The sequence below is a fragment of the Parasteatoda tepidariorum genome, chromosome 4 (genome assembly GCF_043381705.1).
Source record: "Parasteatoda tepidariorum isolate YZ-2023 chromosome 4, CAS_Ptep_4.0, whole genome shotgun sequence".
In the NCBI taxonomy this organism is placed as follows: Eukaryota; Metazoa; Arthropoda; class Arachnida; order Araneae; family Theridiidae; genus Parasteatoda; species Parasteatoda tepidariorum.
In genome coordinates this window covers 100,686,862-100,705,162 of record NC_092207.1, presented here as the reverse complement: position 1 = coordinate 100,705,162, position 18,301 = coordinate 100,686,862, and the positions used below count along the sequence as shown (strand labels likewise).

At 28.9% G+C, this 18,301-nt stretch overlaps 2 protein-coding genes across 2 annotated transcripts; both read left to right on the top strand.

The window, feature by feature from the left end:
• Window positions 1-750: 750 nt before the first annotated feature.
• Window positions 751-1,665, top strand: LOC122270188 (uncharacterized). The gene has a single exon (XM_043046665.2). The coding sequence runs from the start codon at window positions 751-753 to the stop codon at window positions 1,663-1,665; it is 915 nt and encodes a 304-aa protein (XP_042902599.2).
• Window positions 1,666-5,148: 3,483 nt separating this feature from the next.
• LOC107438858 (uncharacterized) lies at window positions 5,149-15,695 on the top strand. The gene is made up of 8 exons (XM_016051258.3): window positions 5,149-5,509; window positions 6,675-6,900; window positions 7,806-7,976; window positions 9,707-9,866; window positions 10,268-10,398; window positions 12,195-12,302; window positions 13,858-13,999; window positions 15,456-15,695. Exons 1-8 carry the CDS (start codon window positions 5,187-5,189, stop codon window positions 15,584-15,586), a joined length of 1,392 nt encoding a protein of 463 aa, XP_015906744.2. The 5' UTR covers window positions 5,149-5,186; the 3' UTR covers window positions 15,587-15,695.
• Window positions 15,696-18,301: the final 2,606 nt, after the last annotated feature.

Below are 18,301 nucleotides of genomic sequence, written 5' to 3'. Positions count from 1 at the left end.
AGATTGGTTGGGACGCAGAACTTCCAGAAGAAATCCAAAATAAGTTTGAAGTCTGGATTAAAGATTTAGAGTAACTATCCAGCGTTAAAATTCCCCGATGTCTTGATACATGCCAGCCCAACTCGCAAACAAGCCTTCATGTCTTTATGGATGCAAGTAAACTAGCGTACAGTGCTGTTGCATTCCTTAGGAGGGTTGAAGTCAAAACTATAAGTGTTTATTTTATTCAAGCGAAAAGTAGAGTCTCTCCTTTACACAAGATGTCAATTCCCAGACTTGAGCTACTTACATGCTGTATTGGAGCACGACTCGCCCATTCCGTAATGAAGGCAATGGATTTTGTACCCACTACCGATTGGACAGATTTCTCAACCGCTCTCAGTTGGATAATAAGGAATGAGAACTGTGGAGTCTTTGTTAATAACCGAGTAAGCGAAATTAGAACGCTTTCAAATAAAGATTCATGGTAACATATTTCCGGAGAGCACAATCCCGCCGATTTATCTTCAAGGGGTTGTTCAATTACAGCCTATTTAAGATCCAAATGGTGGGAGGGGCCGTTATGGTTGAGACAAGACGAAGAAGATTGACCAAAATCAGAAGTACGAATAGATGAAGAGGAAGTTTCAAGAGAAAAACGAAAAGGTCTTGACTTATCGTCTACCTTTCTCGTTACTGAGGAAGAGAGAAAATGGTACAACAGAAGGTTTTCAAATATTAATTTTAACTAAATATTCTCAAATACTTAGAATGATTGCCTGGATCCTCCGTTTTTCAAATAACTCACTTAAAAGAAATAAGAAAATTGAAGGTGAACTATTAGTTACTGAATTAGAAATTGCAGAAAAGAAACTTGTAAAATTTATTCAACAAGACCATTTTAAGCAAAGTGAATGTCATAAACAGCTGAAATCGCTTTGTACCTTTCATGATGATGACGGACTTTTTAGACTCAAGACCAAGATCATAAGACGTCAAGATGAAGAAAACTTCTTGTGTCCAATCATTCTCCCATCTAATAATGATGTAGTCAACAAACTCATCCATGAACGTCATTTAAAACTCTCACATGCTGGAACTCAGGTTGTATTGACGAATATTAGGCAGCAATTCTGGATTTTAAGAGGCAGAAAAACTGTGCAACGTGAAATAGCGAAATGTGTCCGGTGCAGGAGGCATGCTGCTAAAGGAGTTGAATCTATTCCTACTTCACTACCAGAAGATGGAACCAGGGATACTTTAGTCTTTGAGGTAATTGGAATAGATCTGGCAGGACCGTTGTACATGAAGACTGGGGAAAAATTGTGGATTCTACTATTCACCTGCGCGGTGTATTGTGCTATTCACCTTGAGCTACTAAAAAATGTGTCCACAAACTGTTTCCTTTTAGACTTAAGAAGATTCATAGCTCGCGATGGGTGGCCTAGAATAATATATAGCGACAACGGAAGCAATTTTCTTGGAGCCTCGATTCTTATAAAAAGTCTCAACTGGGATCAAATAATTCGTGACACTTCAATCTACAGAATACAATGGAAATTTAATCCACCAGCTGCACCATGGTGGGGCGGTTGGTGGGAGAGAATTGCGCAAATGGTGAAAAGTCTATTAAAAAAAGTGTTAGGAAAAGCTTGTCTTGTTTACGAACCATTTTGTGTGATGTAGAAGCTGTAATTAATGCTTATGTCACTTGATAGACTCTTAATGCACTCTCACTTATGTCTCAGATGATCCAAGAGATTTGGTTCCCCTATGTCCATCTTTGTTCATTCAGGATATTCCAACTGTTGGTGTCCCAGATTTGGATCATTTGGATGATGTTAATATTTCAAAAAGGTTGAGATACCAGCTAGGGCTACGTAAAGAATTCCGAAGACTATTCCGAGATGAATATCTCAGTCTTTTAGTGCAGTCACCTGTAAAGAATAGGTAACTAATCAAAGAGCTAAAGATAGGTGATATTGTGTTAATTAAGTGTGATAATAAGAAGAGAATGGATTGGTCACTTGGACGAATTATTGAAGTTTTTCCTGGACATGATAATTTCATTTGTGTGGTTAAAGTTAAAACTGCGAATGGAGAATTGACACGACCTGTTAAAAATATATACCCCTTAGAGATTTCATGTAGTAATGAACTGTGCGAGAAAGTAGACATTACCAAAACTGAGTCTGTGGCACCTGAAGTTGTTGTCAATCAAGACTCTGATACAACTCAGACTGTTGCTCCTAGAATTGTGGTCGCTCCAGACTCTGATTCCAAGAATGATCAAACTAGGTGCGGAAGAAGAATTAGACTTCCAAAACGTTATGATAACTAATTCAACTTCTCATTATTATTTGTAAACTGTTCTACCTTAATTTATATGAATGTTGAATTATATGTGTGTCGATTATATGTGTGCGTATGTGATTGAGTTGAATGTTTTAAAATTAGTTTAACATTAAATGTTTTGATAAATTAGCATTTATCAAAAGGTAAAGGTGGGAGTATGTGGAAAATAGANTGCAGGTTTAGAGGAAAAACGGTTTATTTCCCTTTTTTTCTACAAAAATTACGATTGAATTACCATTTACATTTTGAAGGTGATTAAATTTAAGTAAATCAATAAAATTGGTACCAATCAATAAAATTGGAAAATTGGTACCTGCCGCAGAGTTATTACTCAATAAAGTTGGACTCATGGGATAGAGTATTCTCCTCCGAATGAGGTGCACCGAATTCGAATCCCAGTGATGGCTGATCGATATGAATTCTACACCCAGCTTTTACCGACCACAGTGCTGACGTGAAATATCCTCAGTGGTAGGCGGATCATGGATTAGAGTTCCCTTGGTATCAGACTAACCATGGGAGGATTTCGTGGTTTTCCTCTCCATGTAACTCAAATGCGGGCTAGTTCCACCAAAACGTCCTCCACGAAGGCAAAAATTTCTTCCACTACTTGATCCAGGAGTTCTCTTGTCTGCTGGATTAGGTTCAAAATTACAAGGCTACGGAGTTAAACATTAGTTGTAATAAACTCGAAATCTGGTGGGCTGCTCAATGACTGTTATAAAATAAACTAATAATTTGACCACGATATGTTGGTTGATGGTAGAGCTATGGACTCGTGTTCGTGAGAATGGGAATTCGAATTGAGCCGGCCCAATTATAAAATGGTGACTGGTGCATGTTAAATCTGTCGGGGTCATAAACTCCTCCGAGTTCTCGTAACAATTCAATACCTCTGGGTATTGATCCAGGAGTTTCCTTGTCTTCTGGATTGGTTTTAAAATTTCAAGGCTACGTAGTTAAACATTGGTTAAAAATTGAGTTAGTGAATTGAGTTTCAACGGCAATTATTAAAAAAAAACTAATAATCAAACTGCATTTTCTTGTATTTTTTATAACTCCTTGCATATTTTCTACACACCTTCATAATTTTATGTTTCTAAGTCGAACAGATTTTGATCTGCAAAGAAAAATGTATGTCTTACAGGAAACTGATTTTGATGATGTGATAGAAGATTCGCCTCTCAAAAAGCGCGAAAAGTATAGTTACCTTAAATTTTCGATAAAAAAATGATGTATATAAGCTTTTATAATTAATTTATATGTTTTTTTACTCCTAAAATAAAAAAAATTTTAAAAATTATTCAAGAAAAAAATTTTTTTTCTCTAAATTTACTCATCAAGGGCTCCCAGATAATGATAGGCCCTGGGCCCCTATAAACATAAAAACGGCTCTGTAATCTTGTAAAGTATAGAAATTAAATGGAGTCATATAATTAATAAGCTGAGTACGACAGAATGAAACAATATTCAGGGAGATACTACCGACAGTATGCCAGGAAGCCCGTTATTTGCATCCCACTCACTCACTCCCACTAAAGAGCGCGTGCAGAATGGTGCAGACAACATTAGAATTGGACACAGCTTCAATGGGCTAATGTTCTCTTCACCAATGAGTCCAGATTCAGTCTACAACCTGATTCTGGACGGTTATTGATATGGAGGGAACCTGGAACCCGAAACCATCCCAGCAACATTATCGAAAGGGACCATTCTGCTGGTGGAGGACTCATGGTTTGGGCAGGGATCATGCAAGATACCCGCACACCGCTCCATGTGTTTGACAATGGTTCCGTGAAAGCCCAGAGGTACAGACAGGAGATCCTTGAGCCCTATGTGCGTCTTTTCAGGGGCGCTGTTGGCCCTGAGTTCATTTTTAGGAACGACAATGCGCGACCACAAAGGGTTCTCATGGTTGATGAGTATCTGGAAAGCGAGGATATTTAACGAATGGATAAGCCAGCCAAATCCCCTGACCTGAATCCTATTGAACATGCTTGGGATGCTCTTGGGAGAGCTATTGCGATGCGCCAACCTCCCCCCAAAACCATGCTGGAGTTAAAAATTGCTCTGGTGGATGAATGGGAAGTTCTTCCACAACTCCTCCTTAACTCCCTTATTAACAGCATGCATACTCGTTATGCATGCTGTCTGTCTGTCAGGGGTGACCATACACCATACTAGAGGCAACACACACTGTACAAGCCTCACTTTTATTGTCATCTTTTATCCTTAAGTTCAGACTACATTGGATTTATTGGCAATAGGTCTTGCCAGTGAATGGCACTTTCATTTTTGTTTTGCATACTTTATTATCATGGAATAAGCTATATCCATACCAAATTTCATTTATTTATATTCAGTATTTTTTGTATTTAGGAAAATGTCCTCCATCTCTTAATTTTGTCCTCCAGTGTACGTTAGTTTCTATCTTGATTTTCAAATGGAGTAAAATCTTTTAAGTTGGAAAACTGTACGGAATTGAAAAGTACATTGAACATAGATCTAAAAGAAAGTGTCATGGAAATTCAAAAAAAAAATTTTTGACAATTAAATACGAAAAATGTTAAGAAAGGGGAAAATATTGTAGTGCATTCCTATACAACTGAAAAGAGCAAGAGAGAAAGGTCAAAGGCATGGAACTGGTCTTCTCCCCAGATGGCGTATTCGAGCGTTGCGATCGCCTAATGTACTTATCTTGCACTCATATGCATTGCCAAATTTGCATGCAGTGAAAACAGTTCATAAAGTAAGAATGGGCTTAAGTTGAGCAGAAGCAGGCTGTTAAAAACGTTTCCGTTATGCGTTGCCTTTGGTTACGGATCTAGTTCAGCCTTGCATTGGCATACAAGATGTGTGATGCAATACTTTCTCTTTTTGTTTACAAAATAATGCTGATCATTAGTTTATGGCGTACGATGGTATTACTGATTTGTCAGAAAGTTAGTAATTGGAGCTGGAGTAGAACGAAATTAAACATAAATTTACTCTTTCGAAACTCTTCCTCCGTTGCTAAAAAAAAGCAGTTAGTTATCTTAGGAAGTGGATGGGGGAGTTACAGTGTTTTGAAAAACATAAAAAAAGATTTGTATGATGTCAAAGTTGTAACCCCACGAAACCACTTTCTGTTTACTCCTTTGCTATGTAGTACTGCTGTAGGAACTCTTGAGTTTAGGTACATTTTTTATGGAATTGTTAATTGACTTGGTTTAATTTAGTATTATTTCTAAATTAAATATTTGTGTTGCAATGGTTCTTTATTTGTAGTAACTTTTGTACGATTAAAAAGATTGTTGATTTATTATAAACCTAGTTTTATTATTTAATTAATTGTTTCTACTGAGAATTAAGAATGCTTTAATTATTTTGCGTTAAATGCATTTTTCATAATATGTTTGAGTACTTTATCTGAACTACAAAATATTATGGGTTCCTTTTTTTAAAAAATAAATGCTAATAAATAAGTTTCTTTGAGCTAAGTTTTCCCATCAGGACTTATATAAAATTCGTTGTAGTAAATGAGAAAGAAAAGGACAAGAAAACAAAAGAATTCTATGTATGAAGTAACAAGGATTGCAGTATTAAATTTAGCTCTAGGAGAATACTCTTGCTGGAGAAAATACTAAATGTCTACTTTCTTTTTATATATAAGTGATAGTTTTAAGAAATAAATTGAGATTCGAAAATATAACATTGGATAACTATTTTGACATTAAGAATAAGCTCTTTAGAGTCAGAAAAAAAATATTTAAAAATTAATTATTTAATGCATATTTTTTCTAAATTTTTTACCATTAGTTTGTTTGTGACTAAATTTGTGTATGGTATATATATATATATATATATATATGCTTTACAAATATTTTTTTCCTTTGTGTTTTTCTTATTAAGTTATTTGTTCTTATTGAAAACCCAGCACATCATACATTCTTGTGAAAAAATTTGATATTTGCTGTAATACTGAAATCAATTCAATATAAGTGTATAAGTGTAAATAGTTCTGTTAAGCATTTTTTCCCCCATGAATTAGGTAAACAGAGTAAAAAGAATTAAAGTTCTCAAGAAGAACTAAAGTTCTTCTCAAAATTTATTATATGTTGATAATTTCATGTAATTTTTAATACTTAACAGTTTCTTCTAACTCTTTGATTAATAGTGGCAAATATAAATTCTTATTCTAAATAAATGTTATTAACAGCCTCAATCTTTGGAACATTGTTTCATAAAAATTTTATCTTGCGCAATTTTAAAAAAATTTTATAATTTTTTTTACCAGCTTCTATAAGTACTCATTTTTATTCTTTGCATTTATTTTAATCATTAAATATTTTTTTCCCTAGATCAATCATTGAACCTATAAGAAATATAGGCTTTGAAGATGCTCGAGATTTTATGCTTGCTCATGCGGAGGAGTTGGACATACTAGATAAAACTGTTATTTGTAGAAGCGTGTTAGATCCAAGTGATACATTTTCTATTCGGTATAATAAGTTGGTTATTGGTGTAGGCTGTTTGAGCAATACTTTTGGTGTTCCTGGTGTCGAAAAACATGCCTGTTTTCTAAAGGTTTGTGTCTTTCTCTTAAAAGTTGTTTCAGAATATGAGATGGCATGGAAAAATGCGTCTGAAAATATTTTAAAATCAGCTTTAAAATTTTTGAAAACTTATTTTTTGAACATGTTACTGTGGCAAAATAAATTTTAGTTCAAAAGATATAGGCTATATTTATTTATAACCAGAAGTTTACAATTGAAAATTATGAGTTTCTGATGTTTAAAGATTTATTTTCTCAAAATAGTATTTTCCTTCTCACATTCTGTCAATTAAAAAAAAAATTATTTACTAATGCCTCTCTTTGTTTAACAAATGATTAAAAAATAAGTTTTTAGTTTTATTAAAATTTCATGACTAATTTTAGCATATATTTGGTAAGCATTATAGCAGAACTTTCTTATGCTTTAAAAACAATATTAAATACTTAATTTTTGTACTCAGTATTTTACATTAAAATAATTATGTAAAAATAGAAAAAATTTCTGTTTTAGGAAACACTTTTTTTAATAGTAACAAATCTTTTTATTTTGCTAGTCCATATTTGCTGTCCATATTTTTATCAGTAATTTAATTTCTGCCGTTCTGTATTTTTCTTTGAGTATATTTCAAATGAATGACACTGTACAATAACATGGTAACTTTTCATTTTTATTTTAAGTCACTTTTATTTCTTCTCATTCATGCCTGACAAGTCTCAAAAATGTGTGTCCATTTTTGGAGAACTTATTTGGATTTTGACTGTTATTTGCTATTTATATATTTTCGTGGCAAATGAAGTTTTTAGTCAAGCAATAAATCTGAATAATTTTCAGAAGTTGCTGTAAATTGTTTAAAATTTGTGTTAACATTAATAATTAGAAAAATTGTTCATCTGAATAATGTAAATGAAAATTGATTTATTTACGTATCTTTTTCAGGAAATTGCAGATGCCCAGAAAATTCGTAAAACCATTTTGTCTAACTGCGAGAAAGCATTATGTTCATCTCTAACTAAAGAGGAAAGTGAGCGACTTCTTCATACAGTTATTGTTGGTGGTGGGCCGACTGGTGTTGAATTTGGAGCTGAATTGTATGATTTTAAAGTCAAGGTATATTTAAAATTTAAACAAAATGATCTTTTAAATATTGTGTAAATTATTTATGTACTACTTTTCTAAAAAAATATAAATGTCTTTTCTTAGCTTTTTATGTTTTCTTTTCTTAACATGACAACTGTTAAATATGTTAATTTTCAAACAGTGTAATTTTTCTGAAAACTGTTACAGTTTTTTTAGATTTACGCTTAAAAAAATCCAAAATAGTATTGTGGAAATATAAAGGCATTTTTGCTTCGAAAAAGATTACTTTACTTTGTAAACTGCCTAAAAAAGTTTGATTTTATGTGTATAATGTTGCTGGTTACTTTAAATATTTATTTACCAGTCTCTGATTATTTTATAATATATGAGTTTTTAAAATGTTTGATTACTTTTTAAGAGATACAAATAAAATAGAAATTTCATTTTATATCCATATATATTTTTGTTGGTTATTTTAAATATTATTATTGAAAGCTATATTAAGGGTTTGAGTTTTAAAAATTAATGATGAATTACTTATTAATCTTATTTAATTGTTAAGGGTAAGCTCTATGGTTTAATTCTTTTTTAGTGTCATATTTTCAAGATGTCAGGAGGATGGATACCTACTGTTAAAAAAACTAAATTTGAAAACTTACAATTTTGACCATAAGTTTTATTGATATTGATAGACCTAGTTAATGTAATTGCAAAAAATAAGATAGTTTATGCAAGTCTTTTAATTGCCTGTCTCCCTTTTGAAAAAATAAAGCTTCAACATACATAGCTTCTGGTAATTCATGCCTGGAGTTTTTTTCTCTGAAAGATGACAGTTGATTAAATGACTCAAGTACATTAGCTCATTTTTGCAATTATTGACTTGATCACTTTTTGTGGAATACGACAGACATATGCTATTTTGATAATAGAAATAAAATGACCCGCTTTGTTTTTCACTAATCCTTGATATTGTAAAAATCAAGTAATTTTAAAAATTGTTAAATATTTTCTTGATATACTTTTTCTATAGGCTTATATAATTCTTATAGACTTTTCTTATCTAATTTTCATGTGTATGTCTTGTATGAATTCCACAACAACAAGAAAAAGAATTTCTCCAATTTTTCCCAATATGAAAACTTATATAAATCTAAGGCTGGCATAAAACTTGAAAAGCTGTAAAACATCATTTAAAGTTTAAATAAATAAAAGAAACTTGCATCACAAGAAATTGTTCTGAATTATTTAGTGAATGAAATTAAATGTTATAAAAACAGCAGTGCAAATAAAAAATGCAAGCTATTTCAAATTAGATTCATAGTGTATAAGAGGAAAGGAAAACGAACCACTTTGAATAAGTTTTGTTGTAATGATGCAAATTAGGGACTACTTTTTTATGCAAAGTAGGAGTCAATCCTAATGGTTGGAAGGGATGACCTCAAGTATGCTAATTAATTTGTGTAGACAATATTTTAAGTTATGAAATCAGACGCAAAAACATACTTTCTCTAAATAAACATACCTTTCTTTGGATGAATTTCTGGTATGTTTTAATTAGTTTTGTTTTTAGCAACTAGGTTTTAATTTTAAAGATTATTCTGATACTTTCTTAATACAATTGATAATTTTAAAACCATGTATTTTCTAAAACTTCTTTTAGTGCCAGTAAAATAAGCATGCCCATTTTTTTTTAAAGTTATTATTTCTAATTTTTCTATTATTCTTTCCTTTAAGTATTATGCTACTTATTTTGTTTTTAGGATGTTAGAAGGTTATACAAGCATAGTGAAGATTTGTTTAAAGTAACTTTAATTGAAGCCACCAATATTTTGGGAAGTTTTGACACAAAGTTAAGATCTTACGCCGAGAAAAAACTTAGTGAACGTCTGAACTTTTCTCTACTTAAATCTTCCGTTGTAGGTAACAATTTTTATATTTCTTCCCTTGTGCTGTATTTTGCATATGTTAATTTAAAATATGTCAAAACATTTGTGTATTTTGACTTCTTTATCATTATTATCAAATTGATTTGTACAATAATAATATGTTTATGTCCTTTTTTGTATATTAAACAGATATTCTGTGTGCACAGAAAGTTGAAATATAATGTTAAAAGAAATTATTAGATAACTTAATTTTTTTTTACATATTTAGCATTTAAAAAAAAAATTCGAAAATCTGTCACGTAGTGATTGTTATTTTATTTATTTATCTAATAACTTTTGCATTTATTTATTTAATGCAATTTTATTTATTATTTTTGTTCTCCAAAGACTAACATCAACGATTTTAAAAAATATCATATTTTATATTAATTTTAGAAGTAAAAGAAGATTGTGTAATTCTAAAAGATGGTACTAGTTTACGGTGTGGCTTAGTTGTATGGAGTACTGGTTTAAGTCCTAGAGCTTTCACTCAACGTCTTGATTTACCAAAAAACAATAAAGGACAAGTAAGAGGAACAATTAATTTAATATATTTTCTAAAATTGAACTACTTTTTTTTTCATTTAAGCTGATTTTTTTAATAAAATGCTTAATATTTATATAAAGTGTACCAAATATAAAACAATACACTTTACTGATTTTTGATCTTGTGAATAGATTTTCACATACTAAAATGCAATCTTGATAGTTCATAACCTTAAATAATGTAATCAATTTGTGCAAACAATATTTTAATTAACAAAATCAAACATGAAAATATACTTTCTCTGCATAAACATACTTTTTTCCACTAATTTAGATTTGTGATCCTCAAACTATAGGAGTAGTCAAGAGGTCCATAGTAAAGTTTTAACTTCTTAGCTTTGCCATACCCCTGGTACTATTTAAATAAATCTAATTCTTTTTGCACTTAATTAAGTAACTCATTTAATTCCATGCAAAATATAATTTTCTTAATTAATATGTTTTTACTGTCTTATTTAATGATAGTCAATTTTTAATTGAATGATATAAATTTGTACAACATTTTTAACTATGTTATTAATAACAGATTTTGAAAGAAAAATGTTGGAATAGTTCTTATTAGAACTAAAAATTGTAAAAAGCCGCTTTTTTAAAACTTAATTACTCAAAAATTATTTGATCAATTTTGTTTAAATTTTGTGTTTTTTATTTTATTTAAGATTACATCCTTTAGAATGAAATAAAAACTGGTTATATTACAACTTAAAATTTAATTGAAATTATCATTGACACGTTTAAACTTTGAATGCTCTCCTAACTTGACTATTGGCATCATATTTCCCAAATTTCAGCTACCCTACATATTATAAGAGTACAGAATTCAAAAAAGTTTTTTAAAAGAAAAGAAAGTTAAGAGAAAGTGTGTTTTTTTTTTTTTTTTTTTTTTTTTTTTTTTTNATAATTTAAAATATGTCGTAAACAAATGAATTAGTGTTAAAAGTATAATCATTAAGATTACATTTCGGTTTGTGAAAATTGAATCATAGGGTTCTTAGGTATTTAGATGTTCTTATTCTATTTTGCAGCTACTAATTAATGTTCTTATGGAAATAAGATTAGAATTTATTCAATTTTTAGTTAAAGACTTTAGTTTTTTTTTCTCTTCCTTGCTTATAAATGTCATTATTAAATAATTGTTTTTGTGCTTTTTTATTATCATTTAAATTTTAAATTTGAATTGTGTATTAAAAAATTTTAATAAATGTTTTCATTTAATATCCAACATTAAGAATGATGTTATGTAACCTCTGATTACCATACACCTAAAAAGTTACATTTTGGCCTGTATTCTTTCTGCTAAATGAAACCAGTTATTAAATAGGTAAATTGTGTATTTCTGCAAATTTCACAATTAATAAGGCGTTAAGGTTAAAAAAAATATGATTTATGCATTACTTTGACTTTTTTTAATACTAAGTATTGTGACTTCGTTTAAAAAACTAAGAAAAACTAGTTTATTATGCAATGAAGTCACCCATAATCCCAAATTAAGTTTTTGGTTATTATTTAAGAGAGTAATTGACATAATTGATTATCCCATTTAGATTTTAAAAATTTAAAAATATTCATTTAAGTGCAATGATTATATTTTTTTGGTTGATTTTTTTTTTTTTTTTTNATTGTTTTTTTTTTTTTTTTTTTTGAAAATAAAATATTTGTACTAATGTTTTCGATTGCTACTAAATACAGTAATTATACAATAATACTTTTAGCAATATATCTAATATTATATATAAATATTTTTTATTGAGTTGAATATATAAGTTTCTTTTAACAGATTTTGACTGATGACTTCTTGAGAGTCGTGGGTGGTCCATCTGGGGATGTTTTTGCCATAGGAGATTGTGCAGAAATAGAATCATGTCCTCTGCCTTGCACTGCACAGGTCAGTTGATAATGAAAAAAAAAAATAAAAGTGTCATTTTTGGTGTAAGATTTTTTTTATAGGGTTATTATTAAATTGCAGCAAAATATGCCAAATAAATTGAATGTGATTTATTTCATTATTATCTTTATTGTATTGATTTTTTTTTATTTAGAATTTTGATTTCGTTTATTCTTAATCTCTTACAATGAGATTATATTTTATCAAAATTTGTAAATTCCCGACTTTTTTATTAATTTATAATGTCTATAAAGGCAAAATTTAGCCCTTGTTTTGGAACTTCTAAAATAGCTATTATCCTCCATTACTTTGTCTCTAGTTAAAGAGTCTATTGTCAGGATTCTCATGGTCCTTTAAAAGTTTTAGTAGTGGTAGTAAATTTAGGTTATTTGTGGAAGAAATTTTTTAATACCACTTTGTCATTAAGTGGTTTAGAATCTAGAATTTTCTTGCAAATATACTTTAATTAGAAACTAATTTTTAGTGATAGTTAGACAGAAATTAAATGATCGACATTTGTTTAAATTTCGTTAACATTTTTTAAAATTTCCAACCCCCTCGGGAACCCTGATTGTGAATCCATGTAATCCTTATGAATTATTTTTGGTTTAAGTACATTTGAACTGAATTAAACAAAATAACCTTTTTTTTAAAAATATTATTATGTGAATTGGAGCAAGTATAATCTGAGCCAAAAAAGAATAGAGCTTCTCTGCAAAACTTTAAATAAAGTTATCAATACTTAAGGAAAGTTTAAGTTAGTAAACAGTTCCCATTTACTTTTAATGATCAAAAAAATATTAATTGAACATTTTATTCATTTAGTAATAATTATTGAAATAAAGAGTCTTTAAAATTATGAAATAAATTGTTAGAAATAGATGTTCTGCTGTGGAAGATTTTAAAGACATGAATTGATGAGAAAATTAAAAATAAGCATTATTGGAAATAAAAGTTAATTACTGTTTCTTAATTTTTTTTAACTTAAAGGAAAAAATAAGTTTTGGAACTTTTTACTATGTTAAACATTTTTATTTAAAATTTGGATTAGAAATATTTAATTAACAATATTTTTTAATAATATACTTCAAATAAATATCTGTGACTCCCTCTCTCTTATTTATATTGCATTTATTTCAATTTTAACACTACCTGAATTTTCAATATAAATTGCTTTTTTTTCTCTTTTCTTTAAGTTTTAATCTAGTCTATAAATAAAGGACATTTCTATTTAAGGAACAAATGTTGGGTTTGTTAGGTATGTCCTATTGGTACTATTTTGAAATGAGTTTTTTGCTTTTTGCTGCATAGCTATTATATCAACTGCAAAAGATCTTGCTGCAAACTTATTTTTGATGTTTAAATTAAAAAACAAAAATAATAAATATATTTATTGTAATTGAGGCTGTCCATTTTCGCCATCTGGCAAAAGTTAATGTTGTAAAATAAGTTGTGAATTCAATCATCTCAGGCAATTCTATAATCATGAAGTTGTCATCTTATTGTTATTCACTTTTTAAAAAAAATGATAAAGAGTTTCATCATATATTTTCAGGTTGCTGAACGTCAAGGAAGGTATTTAACTGACAGTTTGAATGGAGTAACAAAAAAACCATTTCATTTTCAATCATTAGGCATGCTAGCATATATAGGAGATTATAAAGCTGTGACTGATTTACCAGATTTAAAAGTACAAGGTACTATACATTTTATGAAAATAGTTTTTTGGTGTTTCTTGCACTTGATTATAGTATGTTTGTTTATAGTAATATTTTTATAGCTAGTATAAGTTCTGTGTGTATATATATTATATATACAGGACGTCGGTAAGGACTTCAAATTATTAGCCAAATATAAGAAAATATTAGCCCAATTTTAAACTTTTTCCCCAGTCAATTTTTTTTAAAACAATTTTTCCCATAGAAAATTTTTAAACGAATACAAATTTACTATAAATGGAATTATTTTATAAAACTCACATTCAAATCAAGAGTAATTTATTTTGCAATTGTGGAGGAGTTAATGAATGGGAGAAAAGAGGAAAAATATAAATGTTTTTTCATCTTTGAGGAAAAGAAACAATGGAAAAATGGGAACTGAGTATTTATAAAATAAAATATTTAAAGCTTTCTTTAATTTTTTAAAAAAATTTATTTTGTTTATTTCAATATTTGTTTTTAAGAATCTTTAAGGATTTAAACTTTCTCATAAAATCAAAAGTTTATAGACTATATTTAGATTGAAAAGTATGAGCCATTTACACTTATTTGTATTTTTCAAGATAAAAATCATTTGATTAAATAGAGCTGCAAATTAAGGAGCATTTCCATAAGGTGAGCATTTCCCAGCACAAGTGTAATTGAAGGGCTAACAAATTTTTAAAAATCATAGGTTTACCCTTATGCTTAAGGCAATATAAAGGAAATAACAAACATAAACACCAATAAACAAATTTACAGAAATGCTGAAGATTGTTACATAACTGTACAAAAGTTCCTTTGTTAGTGTTGAGGAAAAAAATAAAAAGTGATACATAATTCACTACAACTAGTATATTTTCAAACACCAAAGTTGGGAAACAATTAGTTTGACTTGAGGATATAATTAATACTTAAGCTTGGCGCTTTTACGAGAACATATCTAAGGTATTTTTTCTCTCATTGCGCAGACCATTAGTTTACTTTAAAATTCTTTTAGATATAAATAAATGTAGATTTATAATAATTTTTTTCTTATTCACTAACACTTTCTTTTGTATATTAAAAGCAATTATATATTATTATTATTCATAAAGAGGCAAAGATTGATATAGAAGGGGTTAACATATGAAATACCATGAGGAAAAAAAAGGACGTATTTTTTTCTGCTTGGAGTTATATTAGTTTGTATTTTGTTTTGTTTAACAAGTTAAGAATCAGAAACAGATATCTTTCTTAGAATTGCTGACATCTACGATACAATTGAACCAAGAACTCTGTCCAAGACATTTGTGATGCAAACTGGCTCACATGGCCTTTTTACTTTAAAAGCAATCCACATCCAGAGCATGTAACTGACAAATCACAAGATGAATATGGCTTCAATTATTTTTTAAATTTATATGTATGATTATGAAAAATTTTTAAGGTATATTTAGTGTTTTAAATGTTTCAGGTTTCACATCCTGGATACTTTGGAGATCCGCTTATTTAACAAGGTTAGGTTCCTGGAGGCTAAGAATGCAAGTTCCCATTGATTGGTTGAAAACTTTACTTTTTGGCAGAGACACATCAAATTTTCATTAAATAGATGTTAAAACGTTTCAAGTTATTATTTGTTAGTTTTTTTTCTAATACAGTTTTTAATTTTAATATGTTTTATAGGAATATGATTATTAAAATAGTTTTTATGTTATGCTATTACTCTTCATTCTCTCTTTCTTAAGAAGTTACAGGAAAATCTTTTGATTTGCTTGGAAAAATAAGAACATCTGTAAAATTCCAGAGTTCAATATTTGAAATTCCAAACAAAATATTTCGACTATTATATTCAAAAAATTATTTGTTAAATACAAGTAAATTAATAAACTAAACCTTTTCATATTGATCCTGAATTGAAAATAGAAAAAACATTTGCAATCAACTGACCATTTAATGTGTGTTGCTATTTTTAAAATTTATAACAGATGAATACCTAAAATTAATTTATATTAGAAAAGTGAATTATGTTTTGCAATAAACCCTTCAAAAGTTTTGTTGTGTATGAATAAAAATAATTTTTATGGATGTTAGACAATTTATATGGATTGAGAAAGAAAAAAAGTTTTTCCGAAAGTTTGAAGTTTATAAAGAGATGATGGGTAGCAGGCAGATGTTGATGAAACTAGGTGCAGAGTGTGCAGAAAATTAAACAGACCACCGTGAATAACTTTTGATGTAATGATCAGATCTTCATGTTCCAGGACTCAATCTTAATGGTTTGAGAGGTGATCTCAAATATGCTTATTAATTAATGCAAATAATGTTTTAAGTTGCGAAATCAATCAATGGATTGAAAAAGATACGTCAGAAATGAGAGAATATGACATTTCTGATCTTAGTTCAGATCTAAAATGTAAGCCAAACAGTTTCATCTGAAAAATATCCATGAAATTTGGTTTTATTAAGCCCTGGGAAACTTCAAATGCAAGATAGCTCACTACGCTAAACAAAGTCCTTGCATAAGAAACTTAAGATCTATCTACCAACATAATGGAATTAGCTTCCTCTAATATGTTATGTGATTTTATACAAAATGGAAATTAGCCATCAATGCTACTTTTGTGATTTAGTTTTCTTTCTGTTGTTTACTTTTGGTTGTAGTTTTATAAGTTTCACAATAGCATTGTTAATATGAAAAAAGCTATTAAAAAAAGAAAAACCTCCAGTTTCTGTTAATGTGAGGAAAATAAACTAGAAAAATTTCAAAACAATTCATGAGTAATATTTCAGTAAATATGCAACATTTTCATCTGGCAATTTTTAAAGGGATGGTATTTTTTTTAAATTTTGTACTTTTTATGAAATTATAAAATTTTTATAGCTGTTGTAAGGAGTGAAAATAGTGCTGAAAAATTCACCAGTAATATTTCATTTAATACACAACTTTTGATTAGTAATTTATTTTTATAAAACATTTGAAAAATTTGCAATTTTTGTGAAATTTTTAGGGCTTATGCGGGGAATGAAGATAATGCATAAAAATCCACGAATGATGTACTAATCCATATACAACTTTTGGGTGCTTTTAGATTATTTTTTTCTCTCCACCCTATTATACATGTTTTTTTTTTTACCAGTATGTAAATTTTGGTTCAATTTTATAATTTCGTTAAAATGGACTGATTTGATTATCTCAAAAAAGCGTGTTTCTTTATAATTAAAACACCACTTCTGAAAAATTATAAAATAGATATTAGCTGGATTTTTCCTAGTGATTCCTTTACGAAATAAATATTTTCAGTTAAACAGCGATTAATTTGCAGCATTTTCCCACTAACTACAATTGTATCGTTTAAAAAGTCACAAATATTTTACACACTAAAATTGCTTAAAACATCATGCTTTTTTCCTTTTTTTTATATAAATTACTCCATGTAAAAAAATTAGACGTTTTCAGAGAAGTTTGGACACATGTATCGAGATTTGAGAAAATTTTTTGTCCTAAGAGAGCTTGAAAGTTTTCGAGGACGATTATTGGAATTCGAAGACTGTTACATTAGAACAACGGTTCCCCATTTTTTTTTTAGGCAATGGAACCCTAATGGATGAACCCTCTTTCGACAGAACTTCAACTTTATAGATGAAGTAAATAAAGATAATTGCGGACGTATTTACCAATTAAAGACTTCATTTTAAAAGCTCTTAATAATGAGAATGAGCTTTTTTCATTGTTTTATCATTAATAATCATAAGCCAATTTTTATGTCCAAAAGATGAATTCGAAGTCACAAAGCTGTAACTAGTTGAGTTATAAATTTGTTTTAAGTGTAAATGTATGGGAGTAGCTGAGAATAAATAAAATGTGCAGAAATATGGTTTATTTTGAAATAAAAACTAAATCGAACTTCTGAAAATGTTAATGATCGTTATTTGAGAAACATTTCTTTATTTAATGGTTTGACAATTTCATTTATCACTTGAAAAGCGCGATAGGAAATAATAATGAAAGTTTTATAAATGCAGGATCTTTTCATAATTTATTTAATACATTATTATTAGAAAAATATCTATTTCTTTTTCAATGGTATTTTACTTTTAATAATTTCATAAGGGTAACCGAAATATGTAATAAGTAATTTATTTTTGATTGGATCTAACTATAATTAAAGGTTACTGGTTGAAACAAATGTTCTCGGAACACCTTTAACTATCCCACGGAAGCCTGTGTTGGGAATCGCTGCATTAAAACGTATCTTCTAACTATTTTGTTTATGTATGTATGATTCTGACTAACATTCAAATACAATACGCATCTCATTC